The sequence below is a fragment of the Hirundo rustica genome, chromosome 6, assembly GCF_015227805.2.
Source record: "Hirundo rustica isolate bHirRus1 chromosome 6, bHirRus1.pri.v3, whole genome shotgun sequence".
Taxonomy (NCBI): Eukaryota; Metazoa; Chordata; class Aves; order Passeriformes; family Hirundinidae; genus Hirundo; species Hirundo rustica.
Window position 1 is genome coordinate 23,828,726 of NC_053455.1, and position 19,322 is coordinate 23,848,047.

Below are 19,322 nucleotides of genomic sequence, written 5' to 3' on the forward strand. Positions count from 1 at the left end.
GCTGGGGACCTGGCTATTCTAGACCTGGCTGTTTTGGATGGTCCCAGGGGCTCAGGAGGTTTGAGGGGCACATGCAAAACATGATTAAATCCTGTCACATTCATCAATTGTTTACAAAACCCAATTACTTTGAGTAAATCCTCCAGCAACTTCAGACAGATTTGTCAAGACAATTCTGCGAAACAGCAAGTTTTTCATCCAGAAACACAAAAATCATGTAAAAACCCACAACATACAGAAAATCAGAATAACAAAGAAAAAAAAACATGATGAGAAATAGAGAAATGATCTGATACAATAGTGAAGTATGTGTAGAAATGTATGGAGATCTTGATCACAGTCAAAATATGGAGCTCATCTTTGTGAGCGGAACAAGATTTGATAAGATCAAAGATTCTGAGAAAGGTAAAATAATATAAAAACTTGGATAAGCACTGTGTATAGGAAAGGTTTTATTCCATAAGTGCTATATCCAAAAAATGGAAGAAGATTTAGATTATGACTTGGGTGCTTGGACTTACTGGAGAGTCAAACTTTATACTTGGTCACAAGGTTAAACGAGCAACAGAACAGCAGTCATCAAAAGAGGGATCACAATTAGTTTGACACTGGAGGAGGAGTAAAAAGCTCCAGTTTCAACAAGTATTCAGGTCCCTCAGATATAAGGGAAATGAAGGGGCTGCTAGGAAGTATTTTCAATCCCATAGGTTCTAGAAAAGTAGCAATGTTCATTAGCTCCCACTGTGCTCTAAATACTCTGAAATATGGATGTTGCTAACTTACAGTCACAATACAGAACAAAATACGATATGAGACAAACAAAGCCATGCCAGGCATGCATTCACACTCACTCTAAAAGATAGCTGTGTTTCACGTACATAAATTCTACAATTTCTTTCAAATTACCTGGCTTCTTAGGAGTAATAGAACACTACCTTGCATGAACACTGTAGTGCTTGCACAGAAATTAAATTATCAGAATTATTTACTGAAAAGAGAATAAAGATAAAAGGAGTACTGAAAAGACAGGAAATAAAGTGCTACAGAACTGATATTCTCCTCATTCATAGAACAGATTCTTCACTTCTCTGTTTCATTGCCATAGCCCCATACAATTTGAATCATTACAATACATCTACATCCCACTTTCCTCACCACTTAATTGGAAACCAGGTGATAACCACCCTAAAAATCACCAACATTCACCATTTCTCCTCCTCTCATTGACACACAGGCAAAGGGCCTATGAACTACTGTCACCAGCCTAAGACATGCCCTCCACTGGGACAGATGTTGCCACTGGCTTGAAGAACTTGTGCCCCCGCTGGAAATCCAGCAGCAGGTCTTTTGTTTTATCCAGCAGGCAGGGGCCACTCAAAATCTTCATTAGGAAGTGATCTGCAGCTATGCACCAAAGGGGAGAGTCCAGCTTGCAGGATTTCGGATTTCAGCGAAGGCAGTGCTTAGCCAGAAGAGAGACCAGCAGGTACATTTTCAATGCCACCTGCTGGATAAGACAGACAATTCTAATAAAGGCAAACACCCGCTGTTTTCCATCGATCACCATCAACTCATACCAACAGCTCCCTCCTCTCTGTACCTTACCTAAACAAAGATCAAATTTGAAGCTGTCCTGATAATGTTACTCCCCACTCTGTCAATGCATCCAAGAAAGCAAATAAGCCAATATTTACGGACACGTTTGAATATATAAAAGTGACTGTATTTTACCCCAGCTGAGAATTCAGGCTTCTTAAAGAGAAAAACATCTTAAAATAGATATGATGAGAAGAGCCTGATGCCTGTGCTCAAAACACATTTCTGCACTGCACTAATCTCATCTCCCATTCTAGAAGAGCTAATACTTCATTTTGAGGAGATCAATGAAAACATCACAACACAAGAAGGTTTCTTCCTCTTGCCTGAAGAGTATTTTTCCCATTGGAAAGACCAACAATGGAAAGCATTCACTCAGCTAAATGAGTAGAAACAGACTTGTATTTCACAATAAAATGGAACAGACAACTGGTCTAAAGAGACGGGTAAATTCTATTCCTAGAGTAGTCCAACACCAGATATCCTAGGATTTGAGAACAGGTTTTTATTAATTCAGAGTGAATAAAATGTTGGATTGATCTTGAACAATTTTCTGACTTTTGTAAATTATGACATATTATGGTCAATCAAATTGCAGAACTTCACTAAATGTGTCTCAACTGTACTCAGAAACCACTGACAATATGGATATCTGCAATTTCTCAAAAAGGACATCTGAACACATTTCCCTTGTGATACTGTAACCAAGAACTTTGAAGACTCTGCTAGAATGACCCTCTTGCTCTATCTATTATGCCATTTAGGCAGCCTATTGGATCACCTAAATTGAGTAAAAAAAAGAGGGATTGGCATGAAATGAGGACTGGCATGAGGTTGATGTAACTCATGTAAGAGATGCAGGAACAGATTGCACTCCTAGGTCCTCAAATACAAAAATCGTACTTGCTGACGTGAAAAAAACAACAATTGTTAATAAACAGATATTCTACTCTTCAACACCCCATATGGCAGTCTGATGGATTAAACACCAGCAGAGTGTTGATCACTCTAAAAGCTCATATTGAGATGATCTGGAAAATCTGTCTATCTACAATTTACGAATTCTGTTTAATTTAATTAAAATGTTGCATCACTAAGTGCCTTAATATAGAAAGCCATAAGCTTGTGAGGTTCCTGGCACATGCCTGCTTTCAGAAGAAGCTACAGAACAAATTAGAAAGTCTCCTTTTAAATTTGGGGTATACAAAGGAAGGAAGACTCCTGAGCTAGAAAATTAGTCTAAGTGTACAAGCAGGAAGAAGAGGGCAGAAAAATCTCCAAAATAGGCAGAGGAACAGGTGATATAATAAGGCTAAGGAATGCCCATAGCATAAGAAAAAAAAGAACTCAGGCTCTCAAGGTACAGGTGTCTTCTTTGAAAGGGGCCAGCTAAGGTTAAAGGAAACTAGATGTGTTATAAACAGCAGACTAAGAACTGGAGAGAGAGGGGTGGGGTTCAGGAAAGGAACTGTCTCCTTGCAAGGAGAACAAAGACCAGGAATCCCAAAAAAGAAGAAGCCCATGATCGACATTCTTGGCCAAAGGTAAACCCAATGGTGTAATCTCCCCTTACCAAGGGAGGCTTGATATCTGGCTTTGCCAACTGAGACAGGCTCCAGCACACACACAGTCAATTACTGCAATTTAGCTAAGGGGTGGTACCTGTTCATTTTCAATTTGGTGTCAACAGCATGAAAGAGAATCTTTGAGGCTAAACCAGCTTACAAAGTTTTTTTTCTTCCTAGAAGCACAGCTCCTACAGACATTCCCAATGAAAAACACCTGTCACAAAAGACAAGTGAGGAAACTGCTAGGATGTGGAAGCAGATGATAGTTTGGAGAACAAATAGAAAACCATATCTGAATGCAGCTATAAGTTAAAAGAAGGCAAAACCTTCCCAGTATGCTGACTACCATCTCTGAAATGACACGTGTTAATACTTTTTCATACTTAATAATTTCTACTGTTCTTCTTCTTCTTAAACAAAAAATGAAGACGGTGAGTTCGCTCCTTAGCAGTTAAAGCTCAGGATGCAGCAGCAAGGGTTTTCTGAGCACAACTGCTAATATTTGAGAGGAGTCTGAAAAAAGGGAAGTGGTGTTGTCAGGGAGATGTGAAAGTACAGACAGAAGTCCCCATGTTACTATTGTCTCAGTCCACTGTAATTCAGTATCTTGGGGTTTCTTCCTAACTTGTCTTAAACTGAGACATTCAGCAAAGCATAAAACCTTTTTTTTTCTCCTTCCATTTTCAAAACTATCTAAAGAAAAAAAAATTCTAGATGGAAGAAACAGCAGTTATCTCTAGGAAAACATTGGTTTAGGCTAATTTCTTGTTCCAAATCATTAAACAGAAACAATTTTGGATTTTGTTTTGCAGAATGATCATCTAACTTGGAAAAAGTAGGAGGAGCAGTCTCTCCAGTATGGCAATTGGTCCTCTGCTTGTGCAGGCAGATGAGGTTCTGCCTGCAAAACCCAAGATCTGTTGACTTTGTGCAACAGACAATAGGGTGTGTGAGATTGTGAAGAGGGCCTGCTTGTGTACCACAGTATTACAAAGAAAGACGGTCACCCCTTGAACACCACTTCAGCTGTGTTTCTACAATTCACTGTGTGAGAAAAAGAATACTGACCTTTTACAATGCACAACCCTATACTAATTTTCCCCATAGGAGTACAATTCAGAAAAATTGATCTGGAGTAAATAAAAAATAAAGCTGTGTGCTTAGAAAATAAAAACCATTTATAAAATGTTTGATCACATTTACATCTCCATTCTTCTCCCAGACTATTTCCAACTACTTTTCAGAACATCTGACTGTGTTGGAGCCAAAGTTAATTATTTCCATATTCAAATACAAGAGTACTGATCTTCTATACTATTATAAGCATAAGAGCCAATAAAAAGTGCCAAAGACAGAAAGCAAGGTGGGAAACTAACCCTCCTTCCCATAAGTCTTCTTTGCTTCAGAGAGACCGAGCAGGCTGGTTTCAAAACAAGAGCAAGTGATATAACCAAACAAAAGCAGATCTGAAAGGTGAGCAAACCCCACAAGCCACGGAGTCATTATTACTGTGTCGACAGCACACTTGTTAAAAATGTATATTTTAATTTTCTGTATTGCTTAAAGGTCCCAATTTGCCCAGGGATCTAGCTAAGCTGCCATTTTCTACCACGACACAGTCTAATCTTTATTTAATGGATTTAGCATCTATCTTCACTAGAGCGGTCTCTAAGGGGAAGGGGAGGGGAGTATGAAGGGGCATGAAGAGATGATCAGGGCCCCCCTCTCCTTCATCCATCCGGCGCTCATGTTTGTGTTCAAAATTCAATTACCTCCTTATTGATACTTCACAGAGATATTTAAGCTGCAAACATGAAGCCCTGATTTCCCAGGGGGCCATGCCCCTCTCTATTTCACTGCTCTGCTTCCCCCAGGGTGAATTCCTGAGGCGTCCATATTAATAGGTAATCAGTCACAATTCATTTATTAAACAGCTAGCAAGGTTTATCAGCCTGCCCTGATTAGCCGGAAGAAGCCACTGAATTCCTAATTTATTTATGGAAATATAAGTGTCTTTTTGAATTCCATTCATGAAAGACAGGGGTGCCGTGGGTCTGGCACGCTGAATTCTAACAGGGAAGCACCAGGCAACCTGGCCACTGAGGACTTTGCAACTTCAGCCTGATAAACGCGCCGTGGTGACCCCAGCACGACCAAGAGACTTAGACCAGAACCGCAGACAAGGATTCAGAAGCCAGCCCTTCAGAGAGTGGGCACTGCCACCCATTGCAGCTAGAAAATTACTATTCACTGATGGCTCAGCGTGTCAAATAGCTGGAAAATGTTCACTACAAACAGAGCCATCAGTGTAACAAAACTAGGTCAAAATAATAAAGAAAAAAGACACATTTTCAAAACTTTGAATGAAACATTCAGATCAGTTGCTGAAAACAACAGGCAGGTAACATTCATACATGCATTTACTCAGAAGGTTCAGCGTTTTGAAAACTGCATACTCTTACAACCTTTATGTTATTTCTGCTACAATCATTTCAACTAAACTGTTTTTAAAGTGGAACACGACTACTGTACATTCAAACTCAGACACAGAAAGTTAGTGATGTGGCTGATTACCAAAATGTGAAAATGGCTAAAAACAATTTAAAAAGTAATTTCTCTATTTTTTTAAAAAGCAATATGGAGTACTCAGTAAAAGACAGACCTTGAAGTGAAAAGACTTATACATGCACTGGATATACTTTAAGGCAGACAGAATACAGCTTCATATAACATAGAGCTTATACACACAGGCCTCTGAAGGTTCAAGGCTAGCACTGTTGAAAAACTCTTTTTATGCCTGTCAGCTGTGTAGTGATCTCCAAAACTCAGATGCACCTGAATTTTACCCACCATGGCTACTTAATCAGAAAACAACTAGGAATGGAAGACTACAGAAAATGTTTATTTCCTTTTTCTTCTCAATACAAATTTGTACTAAGTAACTTTCAGTGTGTCCCCCTCTGCAGGAAAGTTTGGTCACTTTCCTGAATAGCTCTACAGGGAAGTAAACATAGATAAACACAGTAAATATAGGGATTGTGTTTTCAAACGCTCTGAAGGAGGTGTCCCTCACACAGATGCAGGAGCCAAAAGGGTATTTTTGATTAATTCTTTCATAAAATATTTAGATCTCAAAACTGACAGGATTTAACACTATACAGTGTTATATGAAATATAAATAGAGGCATGGTTATACATATTGAGAGCATTTCTGTTAACACTAATTCTGAGACACTTATGAGACATTTTGTTTAGCAACTTCAGTATTCTGATCACACTATTAACTGACTACAAAAGTATTCAAAACTAACAAGTCAAAGCATAAAGAGGATGCAGATGCCACTCCACAATACTGTACCTCACAAAAAACATTTCAGTTCAGTCACAATTACTTGAAAATATATTTCAAAAAACATTCCAAAATCTTGTGTAGTTTAAAACTGGCTATGCCTATATCATCTGAATTTACAAGCATAAGCTCAGTAGTTATATAAAAGGTTTTAATTTAAGATTCCATTATACAAAAATTACAGTAGTGCATTAAAACATAAAAAAATCTCCACTTCAACTGAACTAGTATAACATATAACCTTAAATACAAAATATATTATTTCTTCTCAAATTACAGTGGTGAGACATGAAAAGATGTAGTACATGCAATAAATACATCCAAAATGCTAGGAGGACTGAGTGTTTGAATTCATATACAACCAGAACTTGTATGTTGCAGGTGTTTGAAGTCAAGGATGGCATGGGGAAACGAGTCGTGAAAGAAGTATCTTTTTATTGCCTGAAAAAGTAATCAATAGCTTAGTTGTTATTAGTTTGTGTTTTCTGAAAATAAGGGTGATTCAGTGTATTTTTCCTACTATGAAATGTAGTTCCTAGAACAAGGAAAAAGACACAGAATTTATATGAAATATTTCTCAATACCTTTCCTCCACTGTATAAGGAGGATTTTCAGGCTGGCACAAGAGGCAGACACCACAGGATTTTACAACAGACCCAAACATCTAATCAAGTTGTGGCTCTCAACAGCCAGTTTCTGCAGCCCTCGTTGCTTGGGGAACTGCAAATGTTACCAATGAAAATAAAGCAACCCTTTCCTTTCCTGAGTCTATCCATACTTCACCTTTTCCCCCTTCAGCAGTAAATTCACAAGGATGATGTTAAACAGGAGCTCTGCAGAATACACAAGATAGAACTCACCACAGAGCAGGTAAAATAGGACACTCATGCATGTTTCCACTGGGAAGCTCACTGAGCATCATACTCAACATTATTTTCACTCTCTCAATATGTAAGCTCCTTATCATGCACAACACTGCAGCACTGTCAATGACAGACATCCAACCCATGATGCCCAAAGGTGCTGCAAAATGTGAGGTGCAATCATGTTGCAGTTATTTCTAGTCTAGACAGATGTTATTTCTAGTCTTGTAGTTTTCACAGATGTTACTCCTAGTTACTTCTAGTTTTCACTGCTTTCAAAACACAACTGAGTGAAAGCAATGTAGCACTGGCACATATACAGAAAGAAACCCTACAAAACTATAAGAGAATAGAATTTACTATTACAACAGAGAACACATTACATTGTTTAACTGCCTGACTGATTTTCAAATTAAAAGTTTAAAGTCCATTTTAATGCAACCAAGTCTGATATAGATACCCAGTCAAACCCAGCTTGCCACTGCCCACCCAGAACTGGAGCAGAACTGGAACTCATGTCCCTGTATAACACCCAAAGGGTATTAAAGTAAAACCAGAAGTACTACCAGAAGGTACTCCTTCTTTTCTAATGCCTTGATAGAACTTGAGGACAAGCACCTATTATTCTACTGAAAATTACTCTTCATACTTTCATCCTGTCCCATCTTGTCCTCCATCTTTTATGTTTATTTGCAATTCTCCTGCAACAATGCCCATATACTTCTAAGGCTACTACAGTCACAAACTGCATGATTACAATAAAACCTGGGATGATTATCTTCCCTTTCTTGCACGGGCAGTGCCAGCAACATCATACTCTTACGGACTTAACAGGGAACGTCACAAACTGCACACACAAAAATTACTTCCTACACTACTTAAATGCTATAACTTAAGTGACAGACATTTACAGGCATAGTACAATACAGTTCAGAATAAAAATGAGACCCTTTAATTGACACTGGAGGAAATTAGATTCTAATTGCATATGCTATATTTTGCTGATGACAATGAGGTTAGCATTTGCAAAAAAAGCGTTGAGTTCCTTAACGATCAACAGGTTATTAAGACCTTTGTCATCTAAGTCATTAGAAATGTGACATTTCCAACAGCAGAGAGCCCTCTAGAGCTACCAAGGGATAACAGTTCAGCAACCCTTCAGGAGAAGGGCACCAATGCTGCTTAATGCAACACCTGGGCTCTTCAAAGATTCCCCTCCACCAAACTCAATATTAACTGGTTCAGTAGAACAGAGATCAAACCCCACAGTGAGAAAACAAAAGTCATATTTTAATTTGAAGAATATGGGAGCTAATATTTATTGTGTTGCCAGTAAACTTGGAAAGCTTTAAAATGTAATAATAAGTTTGGAGGAAGTCATGTAAAGACTTAGAGATAATTATTTATGATATGTTTGTAAAAAATCAGCAAATACCTGAAAAGCAAAATTTTACATGACAATGGATAGTGACACCAAAATAATTGTCACTTTATGAAGTTTAAACAATGCGTGGATATATTCCTCATAGCACAAAAAGCTCTCCATATGAAAATGCCCTATCAATGTAAAATAATTTCTACACAGAAAATAGATTCTGCTGAACTTATTATAATAAAGTTTACAAGCTTTCACTAAAACAGTGCTCAAAACAACACATAAATGAAATCTACTTAATCCGTTATTAGATGTCTTTCAATTACCTCCACTCTTGTGCTTGTGCTGTAGCAACCAATCAGTACAACTAAATTATAAACTGAAAATCTCTTCTTACACAGCATGGAGTTTCCTATTCCCACCTCCTCAATTATAGTACAAGTTGTGAGATAAATTGCAAGAAAATAACTGAACTGTATCTTTTAGCTTTACCGTCAAGACTTACAACTGTGAAATGCAGTAAGTACAACTTTATGATCTCTTCATTGTGACCGAAAACAGCTAGAATAAATTCACCCATTTTCTCAGAACCAAAACCCATTGAAGCATACAAGTTTGGGACTGACAACCAAATTACAGCACACCAACCACAGGTTTGGGTCCACATTTTAAAAGCCTAAGTTAACAGCTTAAAGTTACGAGATTAACTTTCTGCACATTAATTCATCAGACTTAATTAAGATACGAGTTTGCAGTGTGCTTAGGGGACAATAATCTCTTGGACACTTTAAAGAATCCACAAACAGCCTTCAAACATGCTTTCATGGGCAAGTATAAAGTAATGTTTTATTACTAAAATAAATTTCTAAGAGCCAACACTTCACTGGAGGGGGGATGTGAAGAACAAACTTGCAATGAATATGATAAGAAGAGGTAGTATGTCTACTCTGCTGGCAACAGCATCAAGCTTCCTTTTTTGATCTGCAGCTAGAACTCAAAAAGCCACAGCAAAACCTTCCTGTAGAGACAGAGGCAATTCAAAACATCTCAGCACCCTGACAAATCCATGTTAGGCACCTGGAAGTCAGGAGTACAGTACCCCACTGGGGTTGTTTTTATCTCAGGCCCACTGCTATATTGAACAATGCACTTCTAAATGAGAATATTTTTAGAACAAAAATCACTCCGTTTTACATACATTGGTTACTCCTCTGCCCCAAACTCCCCAAATCTCATGGCCATAAACTCCAGTCATATTGGGACACATGGATATGCTATGGTTTTTACAAGATATTTAGTCACTCCCTAAGAAAATGCAAATAGCTGTTGTTGCTTCCATGCTATTAACAGCTAAATAAAGTTATTGTCTTCATTAAGAATCAAGTACAATCTTTGTGCATCAGGAAGACAAGGCTTAGGCATAAAAGAAAAGGTACATTCAGGTGTAATCTGTTGCAGCACATGCCTGTGCAGACACCGAGCAGGTCCACCAAGACTAAGGGGAGCAAGAACACCCAGCCATCCTTATTGGAAACATGTCAGGACAGTAACTACATGAGTACACCAAGGGTCCTAGCAGAGTCCTCAGCTCCTTTTCCTTATCCCCTTAAAATGTGTATTTCTGCAGGAGACGTATGGGAACTAGTTATGAAAGTCAAGCAATTAAAAAGCATTTCTGAGGTATTCATGGGACTGCACCAGCCACAAGTGCCTGACAGCTCTGCATGTGTGAAAGTCCCTGGAGAGCCATCACACTTCAATTACTATCACTAACATTAGTCATTATCAGGCTGGCTTCAGTCCCTGGGGAAGGCAGCTTGTGATGACAATATCCAGCCTCTCCTTGTAAAACAATTCATTAGGCAAAGCAGAACAGCTGGGGCAGCCACGTGGATGTCTGCAGAGTGGCCCCCCACTGGGACCTGCAGCCCCCCTTTTCCTTTTGGACAGGGGCAGCCACTGCCCCCATGACAGCTGTAAAAGCCTCTGGGGACACTTCAGGTTTAATCAGTGCTCCTTATACTCAGGGGAAGCATTTGATTGCAAACTTAAACTAATGGCACTCAGAAGGTTACAACAATCATCAGATAAGAGGCTTTAGGGCATTTTTATCTTGTTCTAATGCTCACAAGTTAATGAAGCAATAAGAGACAGATACTATCAGACTTGGTCTAGCAACATTGTAAAGACTGGATGTTCAAAGCTGCATTTACTGCAGATGCAAGAGGTAAGGTGGCAAGTTCACTATTGATCTTACAGAAGACTTCATGCTCAGAACGACTGAAACCACTCAATAAAGTGACAAAATGCTTGGCAAATTTTCACATAGCTTTGTATGCGTTATCACTAGATCCAAAATTAAGAAAACTGAAGAGGAATATAGCAAACAAAACAGGTAAATAACCTCTGGCATTAGAATGGATACAGACTAATAATTTCTAACCTTTATGCTGCTTGCAAATAGAAATCCATTTATATATATAATGTCTGCAAATGGCTGAAAACAGCCTTGCTTTTCTTAGTTACCCTGCTTGGGTCCCAGTCTGAAGAGCACTTGATACTGGGAGGTTTTTTATTGTCATATTCTTATTTTACTTCTGATGATTGACACAATATTGTAATGATACCTTCCTGTGGCATATAATAGCAGCAAGCAGTGGGAAACAACAAACAGCAGCACACAGCAAAGGATACTTAACAATAAATGATTTAGATACTGTTTTTTAAAATTCATTATTCTTTCAATGCCTTGCAAAACCAAGTTAACATGAACTCCACCTTACAGCTGGGGAGAGAGGAAGAGGCATGTAAGAAGGCAGATAAATGAACCAAGCAGAAGAGGGGTAGTACCAGAAACTGAGCCAAGTCTCCACACTCTAGTGAGATTTTTCACTAGGATCAGCTGCTGCTCTGCAAATAGGTCCAGCAACTCACACCGTGGAAGAAATTTTTCTCTTCGCTCCTGCCAGAAGTCAAAATTTACAGGAAAGCATTTCAGACAGAGATGGCACAGAGATAATCTTTCCAATATCTGTAAATGCAGAGTAAATGTTCCAGTAACACAGAAGTGGAAACTTTTAAATGAGTAAAGATAAAGACAGTAAAAGATGTTTAAATAAGAAATACAGGCCAGTTGTAAAGGTTCGAGAGTCCCTGCTAGAATGACTCCTGAGATGTGTTTGGCATTTTTGTGTTTATAAATGATAATGGAAAAATGCACATAACCTTATGTTTGATCAGACTTTTCCCCATCCTCAATTTCTCCAGTGGCAGTAGTCTACAAGTTATCCTGTCAGAATGAGAGTAGCAAAAAATAGGCTTCTGACAGTATAATGTAAGAACATTTTGTTTGTAGTCATGTTTCTTTCTGTGCCAAGCATGTGGCAGGTAGAAATGCTTTAATGTGACAGCCCATTCCTTTACTTTTGTGGCTAAAAGCTCTTCAGTCAAGCCCCATTGACCCTCTACTTGTCCAGACAGATGAGGGTGGTTTCACTGTTCATTTCAGCCAAGACACACAAGAACCTCTGTGTATGCTGAGGACCATTCTCCTCTTCTGCTTAAAGAATTGTACTGAATGGACAGAAACGGGCTCTGCAGCCCCCACTGCACAGACTTGTAATCAGCTCTGTCAATGGGAGTGTTTGAAAGTCCGTTCATCATCCCCACACAAGCCTAAAAACCATCACTGTGATACAGGAATTCTTAGGTTTCCTGTTCCTAATCAGCTGCTCCCATGGAGGCAGATCAGAAAGTTGCACCTGCCTAAAGCTCATAAGCCGAACTGTTTGGTGCTGTGGGGAACGCAGGCTTCAAATGCACTTCTAGTTCTAGAAGATCTCAGATCACAGAAAGATGGAGTCACTGCATGATTGGGGTTACAAGGGCTCAGGAGGTCTCCTGGTCAAAGTAGGGTTGATTATGAGGTCAGATCACGCTACTTAAAGCTTTATTGAGTCAGATCTGGAAAACCTCCAAGAACAGAGAACACAGAACCGGTGACTGCACAATGTGTTCCACTACTTGACTAACCAGTGCTAATCCAGATGTTTTCACAAAGCACAGATTGGTGCTTTGGGTAACGTACCAAAAATTCAGAAGTTAATGGTGATGAATCAGATGACTGATTTCACAGTCTTCAGAGCAGTTTGGTCAGTTGGTTTTCAGATTAATCAGATTTCTTTCTCTTCTTCCCCGCTACTAAGGAAAAGGCTCCCTTTTCTTAACCACAGCAAGTATCTAGATCAACCTCCGCTCTATCAACATGAATTCAAGAAGTCTTTTCCAGAAAAGATCCAATCATTGCAGAATTTCTTCCTGCTATTGAACAAACTATGGGAGACAAAGGGGACTTTCAGAAGAGACATTCTTAGACATCAATACCAGGGTACAGGAATTGTTCTGTGGTGGGGTTTTATTGGTTTGGTGGTTTTATTTTGTTGTTCTTGTTTGTTGCTATTTGCTGTCCTGAGTTTCTTTCTGGTGGAGGCAGAGGTGGAGTTTTTGTCCTGTTTTAATAAAGCAAGTAATACATCCTGGCTGAAGCACCTTTCAGCGGTAACCTTCGTTTTAACAAAATCAGATTCACAAACTAGGTATGGGCATGTAGAAAAGGAGGAGGAGGACAAGAGAAAAGGAAAAAAACCCCACATTTCAATAAAGATCAGGTAAAAAGCATCTCACCAACTCAGCTGTTATTTAGAATTTAAGCTGTTGCATTGAGCATCACTCACTTCAACAGCAGTTACCTGCCAGCTTTTAGGCCACTCAGCATGTGATCCTTATATATATAGCTTTGGAAACTCAGTTATCAGAGCTAGATGGGACACTGTCTACCACTGGAAAAACTCCCTGTTGTACTTCCAACTTCAGGCTCCAGAATTAACCGTGCAATGGCAGGTGTCATTTTAGCATTTCTAACACTTCTACACCTAACCATATTTTAAAGCTATCTATGCAATCACATAGCTTACATTGTTTATGATAATCTCCCTTTGGTAAGAGGTGTCCATCAGAATTAGAAAAATGCAACCAGCTGCTTCTGGGAGTCTCAATGAATACCTGACATAACAGAGATTTGGAGTTTTACAGTCACTTTGGATATTTGGAAATAATTCCCTTATTGTGGAATAAATTAAGCCACAGACAAAAAATCCAACCCAAACTATAGAATTTAACAAAAGAAGATTCCACATAGATGAGTTTCTACAACAGGCATCAAACAGAAAATAAAAGCACAGAGAAACTGTAGAAGTTTGAACTTCCAACACATATAGGAGAGTTTTAGAGAGTTGTTTTTTCCCTTTTCTCAAACTTTACAACACCTCCTTCTGCAGCAATCAGAATAATCAGTGCCTGGAGACTATGATGATGCATTAGTACTCACCATCAATGCCCACCATAGCATCTTTCCCTACGAGTAAGGGAAGGGTATGGCAAAGATGCAGAAATTTCCTGAAACTTGCAGAAATATTTTTTACTAGCAGACAGAGAACACCCTAAGGATCCACGCAGTATTTCTTTCCATATATGACAGTTACCTAGACACAGCATTTGTTTTATGGTAAGAATGCACCATTTATGCATATGGGTAGAATCACATCTGATATCATCAGTATACTGTCTCTCTCTGATTTTATATTTAAGAATAACCTGAACCAGCCTCCTTTTTTTTTTTTTCCTTGCACACAGAGGGCAACTCAAATACACACCCATTTATTTAAGAAAAAACAATAGCAGCCATGGTCCAAACTCAATTTCCATCCTCACCATTGCAACCTAATCTCCTAGCACGTTAATGCAAATCAAAGTGAACACTTCTCTGACACTGGTAGCAAAACGTGTTCCTCTCCCAAGAGAGGCCTGTAAAACAGGACAGTCACTGACAGCAGTACAATTACTGACACAGATACAGACTTTATGGACATGTTTATCTCTGCTGTAAATCCACACTCTCTCTCCACTCCGATTCATGAGTCATAAAGAAATTGCAGATAATGAAAAAGTTGGAGAAATTTACAGCGTGTCGGAAACCTCAGACAGCCAGAAGAAATTAAAGAGCTGACTGAGGATAAATCACACAGGTACAATTAAAACTTCCTATGCCTCCTTCACTTCCAAACCGGGGCACAAGCCAATGGAGATGATGAAAAGTTGAGGTCATGACTCCTCTGACTGTAATCATTTCTTAACTACCTACATATCAGAATTAGCCAATTCACAGATCATGTATGAATGGCAATTTCAAGCTGGCATTCTGATGTCTTGCTCTTCCAACAGGAGGTGCCCCAAAAAAATCCTGCCTGTAAATAAGCCAGCCAGCAAACAGTATAAGGAAAGGTGATTTCCTTGTCCGTCTGCAGATGCAGAGTATCTCTAACCACAGCAATGTGCATTAAAATGAAGCGGTAGATCTACAGTGTGGGAGGAGAGCGTAAAGAGAATCAGGAGAAAGGCCAAGGTTTCACATGGAAATCATAGCACCTTGGATATCACGGTGACAAGCCATATAAATATCTTAACAGACAATTTAAGTCTTCTTTTCACCTCTCTGAAACAATCAAATAAGGCCCAAGAATTACTATGAATGTAAACTGAAAACAGCCTCCATGTTTTTCCTACCATGAAAAACTAAACCAACCACTTCAGCTGATGGTGAGCTCCTGAAATTCTCTGTGATCATCTCCTAACCCAAAAATGAACCATCCAAAATGTGACACATTCTATTGGAGAAGTCTACTAACTCTGCTAAGTAACTTCTCAAGCTGTGTATTACAGAAATCCAGTGTCCAAAGAGCATAATTTTGCTGTCCAGATGTAAAACTCTGCCTTCGAGATTTGAAGCACATGAAGTATACTATTTCACATAAAGTCCTTGCCAAACACAGTACTAAACAACAAAATAAGTGAGAAATATGCTTTCAAGCAAAAATGAAACATGAATGAAGATTCACTCACCAAGGCAGGGAATGCAGAAAAATAACCAAGAAAAAAGATAGTTGCTACAATGAAAATTCTAAGCAGAGCAGAAATAACTGAAGCCCACACACCGCAAAGTGTTCCTTCTTATGCAGGACAGTTCACCTCACAAGTATACAAACTGTGTATTTTGTTTAAGACCATAACAAGCACTAGACTTGGCAGACATTGTTCTCTTCCAAGCTCAACGTATTTAGGACAAGGCAGGCGATCCAAAACATATTTTCTTCCATCATATTTCAGATTAATACAGGCACACAAGTGCTAGAAGCACAGTACTTGTGGAGATGCCTGCTTTTAACAAGGAAAAAGAGAGCATGCTCCTCACTCTTTTGTCAGCAGTCTAGGTGGTAAAAACACTGCTGTATCTTCATAATAGCTGCACTGAGACTGCTGTGGGATGTAGATCCAAATCACATGCTACTCTTTCACTTTATTTCCTTCTTGCCTCTCCAAAGGCAGCTCTCTTCTCCAGGTCCATCACAACACTTCAGACAGCCTTATTTCCCCAAGGAAATAGAGAAAGAGTTCATGTTATAAAAAGAGTGTGCTCCTCTACACAGTTCCAAAACCTCATTTTGACTAGTAAGAAACCCTAAGAGTCCAATTCACTTTTCCATGCAACCCTCCAGACTACAGAGAATGGACATATAGCTTTTACTAAAATGGACCACTAAGAGATTTCAAAATATGTCATAAGACATATTAAAGCACCCTTTACTGTCACATCTGTTCATATGTTGGTTTCCTACAAATCTAAGAATCTGAACAACCGTACACACACACCAGAAAGATCACCAGGCTCTTTCTGTAATGCAGAAGTGAGGCCATGTTCACAAATGTAAAGTAAGGCTCCTGAGCTTAAAAAGCCTCTGTGTTGCCAGGACTAAAGAAAAAGGGGTTCTGATCAGAAAATATTTTTATCTGATCAATTACACCATTGGTAGAAGCCTGTTTAGGTACAAAGGCCAGGTGTTTTGCATGGAGCCTGAAAAGGCTGCATGTTCATGCTATATGAAGACACTCCTAGGCAATCCAATCTATTACACAAAAGGAAAAAGATATTTCAGTAAAAGGATACATTATCTTCCCTCATTTCCTTATTTTGATTCTAATTCAGCAACTTTGTATATACAAAGTTCAAGTGTAGCAACTGTCATGCCCTATCTTGCAGTTTAAAATAGTTCAGTCCATCAAAGGTGGAGCCCAATTTAAACATACCCTACCTATGATCAGCATCAAAATGAGGTAAAAACATAAACACCATCCAAAACACAATGACAAGAGCAGCCTGCAAGGATCACTGGCAGAACTAAGGGTGTATGTTCAAAAAATGCTACAGCTAAATCCTGATGAACTGCTCTGCCCCTCCAAACCTCCAAAAAAAAGCTGAACTTGCAGGCAAGAGATCACAACAGAGAGCATTTATCTGAAATGAAAAATGAAAACCCGAAGACTACTAATCTAAGGAAAAGTGGTGATCTGTACATAGCTTAGAATTCAGAAAGACTCCTTTATGATTTTCCAGAAATTTCAGAGGCTGCTGAGGTTGCAGAGGACTACAATTCAAAACCAAGGACAGCTTAACTTGAGAGGAAGGTAGTTGCTTCTCATTCATGTGCCCATCCATCTCCTGCTGTCTCTGGAAGAGTCCCTCCATTACAGGGAACCCTCAGAGATTTCTGGTAGTGGTTGCTTAACTACCAGACAGTTTAGCCTATTACTAAAATAAATAATATCCATTGTCAAACAAAAGGTTCTTCCAACCCACCACCCTGACAGCCATGCCAATGGCAAACAACTATAAAAGAGTGTAAGTGCAGGAAGGCACATAGCTGTACCTGCATTGTAATCTCTCTCTGCTTTCTGCACCTCCAAGATGTCCAAGCCACTGGGGACTTCTCAGCAATCAGACACTCTGGAAGGATTTATCTTCCAGTCATTTTTCTCATTATTAAGTGAGAAACTCCATGCCCACAAGCTCCAGTGGTGATGTGTTCTGACTTCAACAGAATCTCCTCATGTTTGTCCCAACACACTCTTTTATTCTCTCTGGCTCCCATACTATGAGAAACAATGAGGAGTCATTCCCTAATCATACTTTCTCTACAATAACGTTATACAGATCTTTTTCACATACTGTTTCACACAGCTGTTTCTCTCCAGGCCGAAAACCCCTGGTCGTTTACTTCTTCTTCATATTAAAGAAAACAATCAGTGACTGACTAAACCTGAAATGGTTTTTCCTCAATCAGCCTGGTGCTACAAGATGACCAACCTTTTGCTGTTCATCTGCCATCTCCCACGTTATCCAGGCCTAATCTGTGGGCCCTTGATCAAACAGCTCTTCAGCTGCACCCTTTTTTTTCTTAATTTGTTTGAACATATATGGAAGATAAATCAGCGTTACAAAGAAAATAGGAGCAAAGTTGCTAGAATCTAGTGAAAGGGTGCACAAAACCCCAGGAAATTATAAATAAGGAGACTTGCTTGAGCATTTTTGGGAACTATCTCATTGCTCTTGAAAGAGTATGAGAATTTGACACTGGATAACACAGTTATTCCTAATTTTACTGCAGGAACATCACAAACTACCTTCAACTTCAAATAATTTAACATAAGAGATTAGACTAGCAAAAATCACTGACAGGGAAACTGTAAATGATAGTCCTATCTGTTTGGTCAGTTATCCCACATTTTCTAATATTTAACGCACACACAGCACCAAGGCACCATTATCTTCACATGGATATTGGGACTTAAGAAGAAGGCTTTGCAGGGAGTCTCGCACTGACAGTATCACTGGAGCTGTACTGTGATACCATAGTGGCCATATCACCATTCTGGCATCAGTGAGATTTTATAAACATGGCTGTGATAACATCCATCTATATTTACATTTCAGGACTTCTGAACCAGTATAGCAGGTATTGTCTGAAAAATATCAGAGATTCACAGGGAAACAATAGCAAGGCCTTCAAAAAGTCTCTGGACAAACACATTCCTTCAATGACAGAGTGCTTTTCCCATTCTCCTATCCTACATATCTGTTACTTTTATATGTAAGGTTTTTTTCTCAAGTTTGGAAAAAACCAAACTTTTAGGTTTTTTATAAGAAAAACATTTTTCTCTGTGTATGTAGCTCTCAGATACATCTCTCTGTATACATGTATCCCAAAGGATGACAAGGCATATCTCTAAATGCATGGAGTCCTCAGAGTTGCCAGTTCATAAAACCAAGACTTTGAAACTCTTCTAAAGTCAGCTTTGACTCCAAAAGGTGCAATGGGTCATACAGTGGAAAAACAGAGCTTCCAATCTAAATTTGTAGTTATTTACATTAAGTGTTTTGAAACTTGCTGCTTTGTGGGCCACAAACATTGAGTCAGGATCTGTGACTGGGTTCCCAAAAAACACCTTGCCACATTAGCTGGGGTCTGCTGAGTCTGCAGTACTCACTACTCCACTCCAAGCAAAGCCTGCAAGTGGAAAAATTAAGGGACACAGAGAGGAGGGAAAAAAGTTCATAACAAGGCTTTTATACCGTTTTTTCCCCAAACTCAGAAATGAGAGTCACTGACTGGCTGCAGCTC

General features: G+C 39.0%; 1 protein-coding gene across 3 annotated transcripts in view; it reads right to left on the reverse strand.

Moving 5' to 3' along the window:
• Window positions 1-19,322, reverse strand: part of LIN52 (lin-52 DREAM MuvB core complex component) — a 42,282-nt gene that overhangs the window by 17,625 nt on the left and 5,335 nt on the right. Inside the window, exon 6 of one of the 3 annotated variants that reach the window (XM_040066908.1) lies at window positions 6,728-6,954. The exons of 1 other annotated variant lie outside the window; for it this stretch is intronic. In XM_040066908.1, the coding sequence (XP_039922842.1) occupies window positions 6,905-6,954 (50 nt within the window). In that variant the 3' untranslated portion in view covers window positions 6,728-6,904. Of the gene's footprint in view, window positions 1-6,727; window positions 6,955-11,319; window positions 11,714-19,322 lie in introns of those variants that run through there. One more of the 3 variants, XM_040066911.2, reaches the window with a different exon arrangement.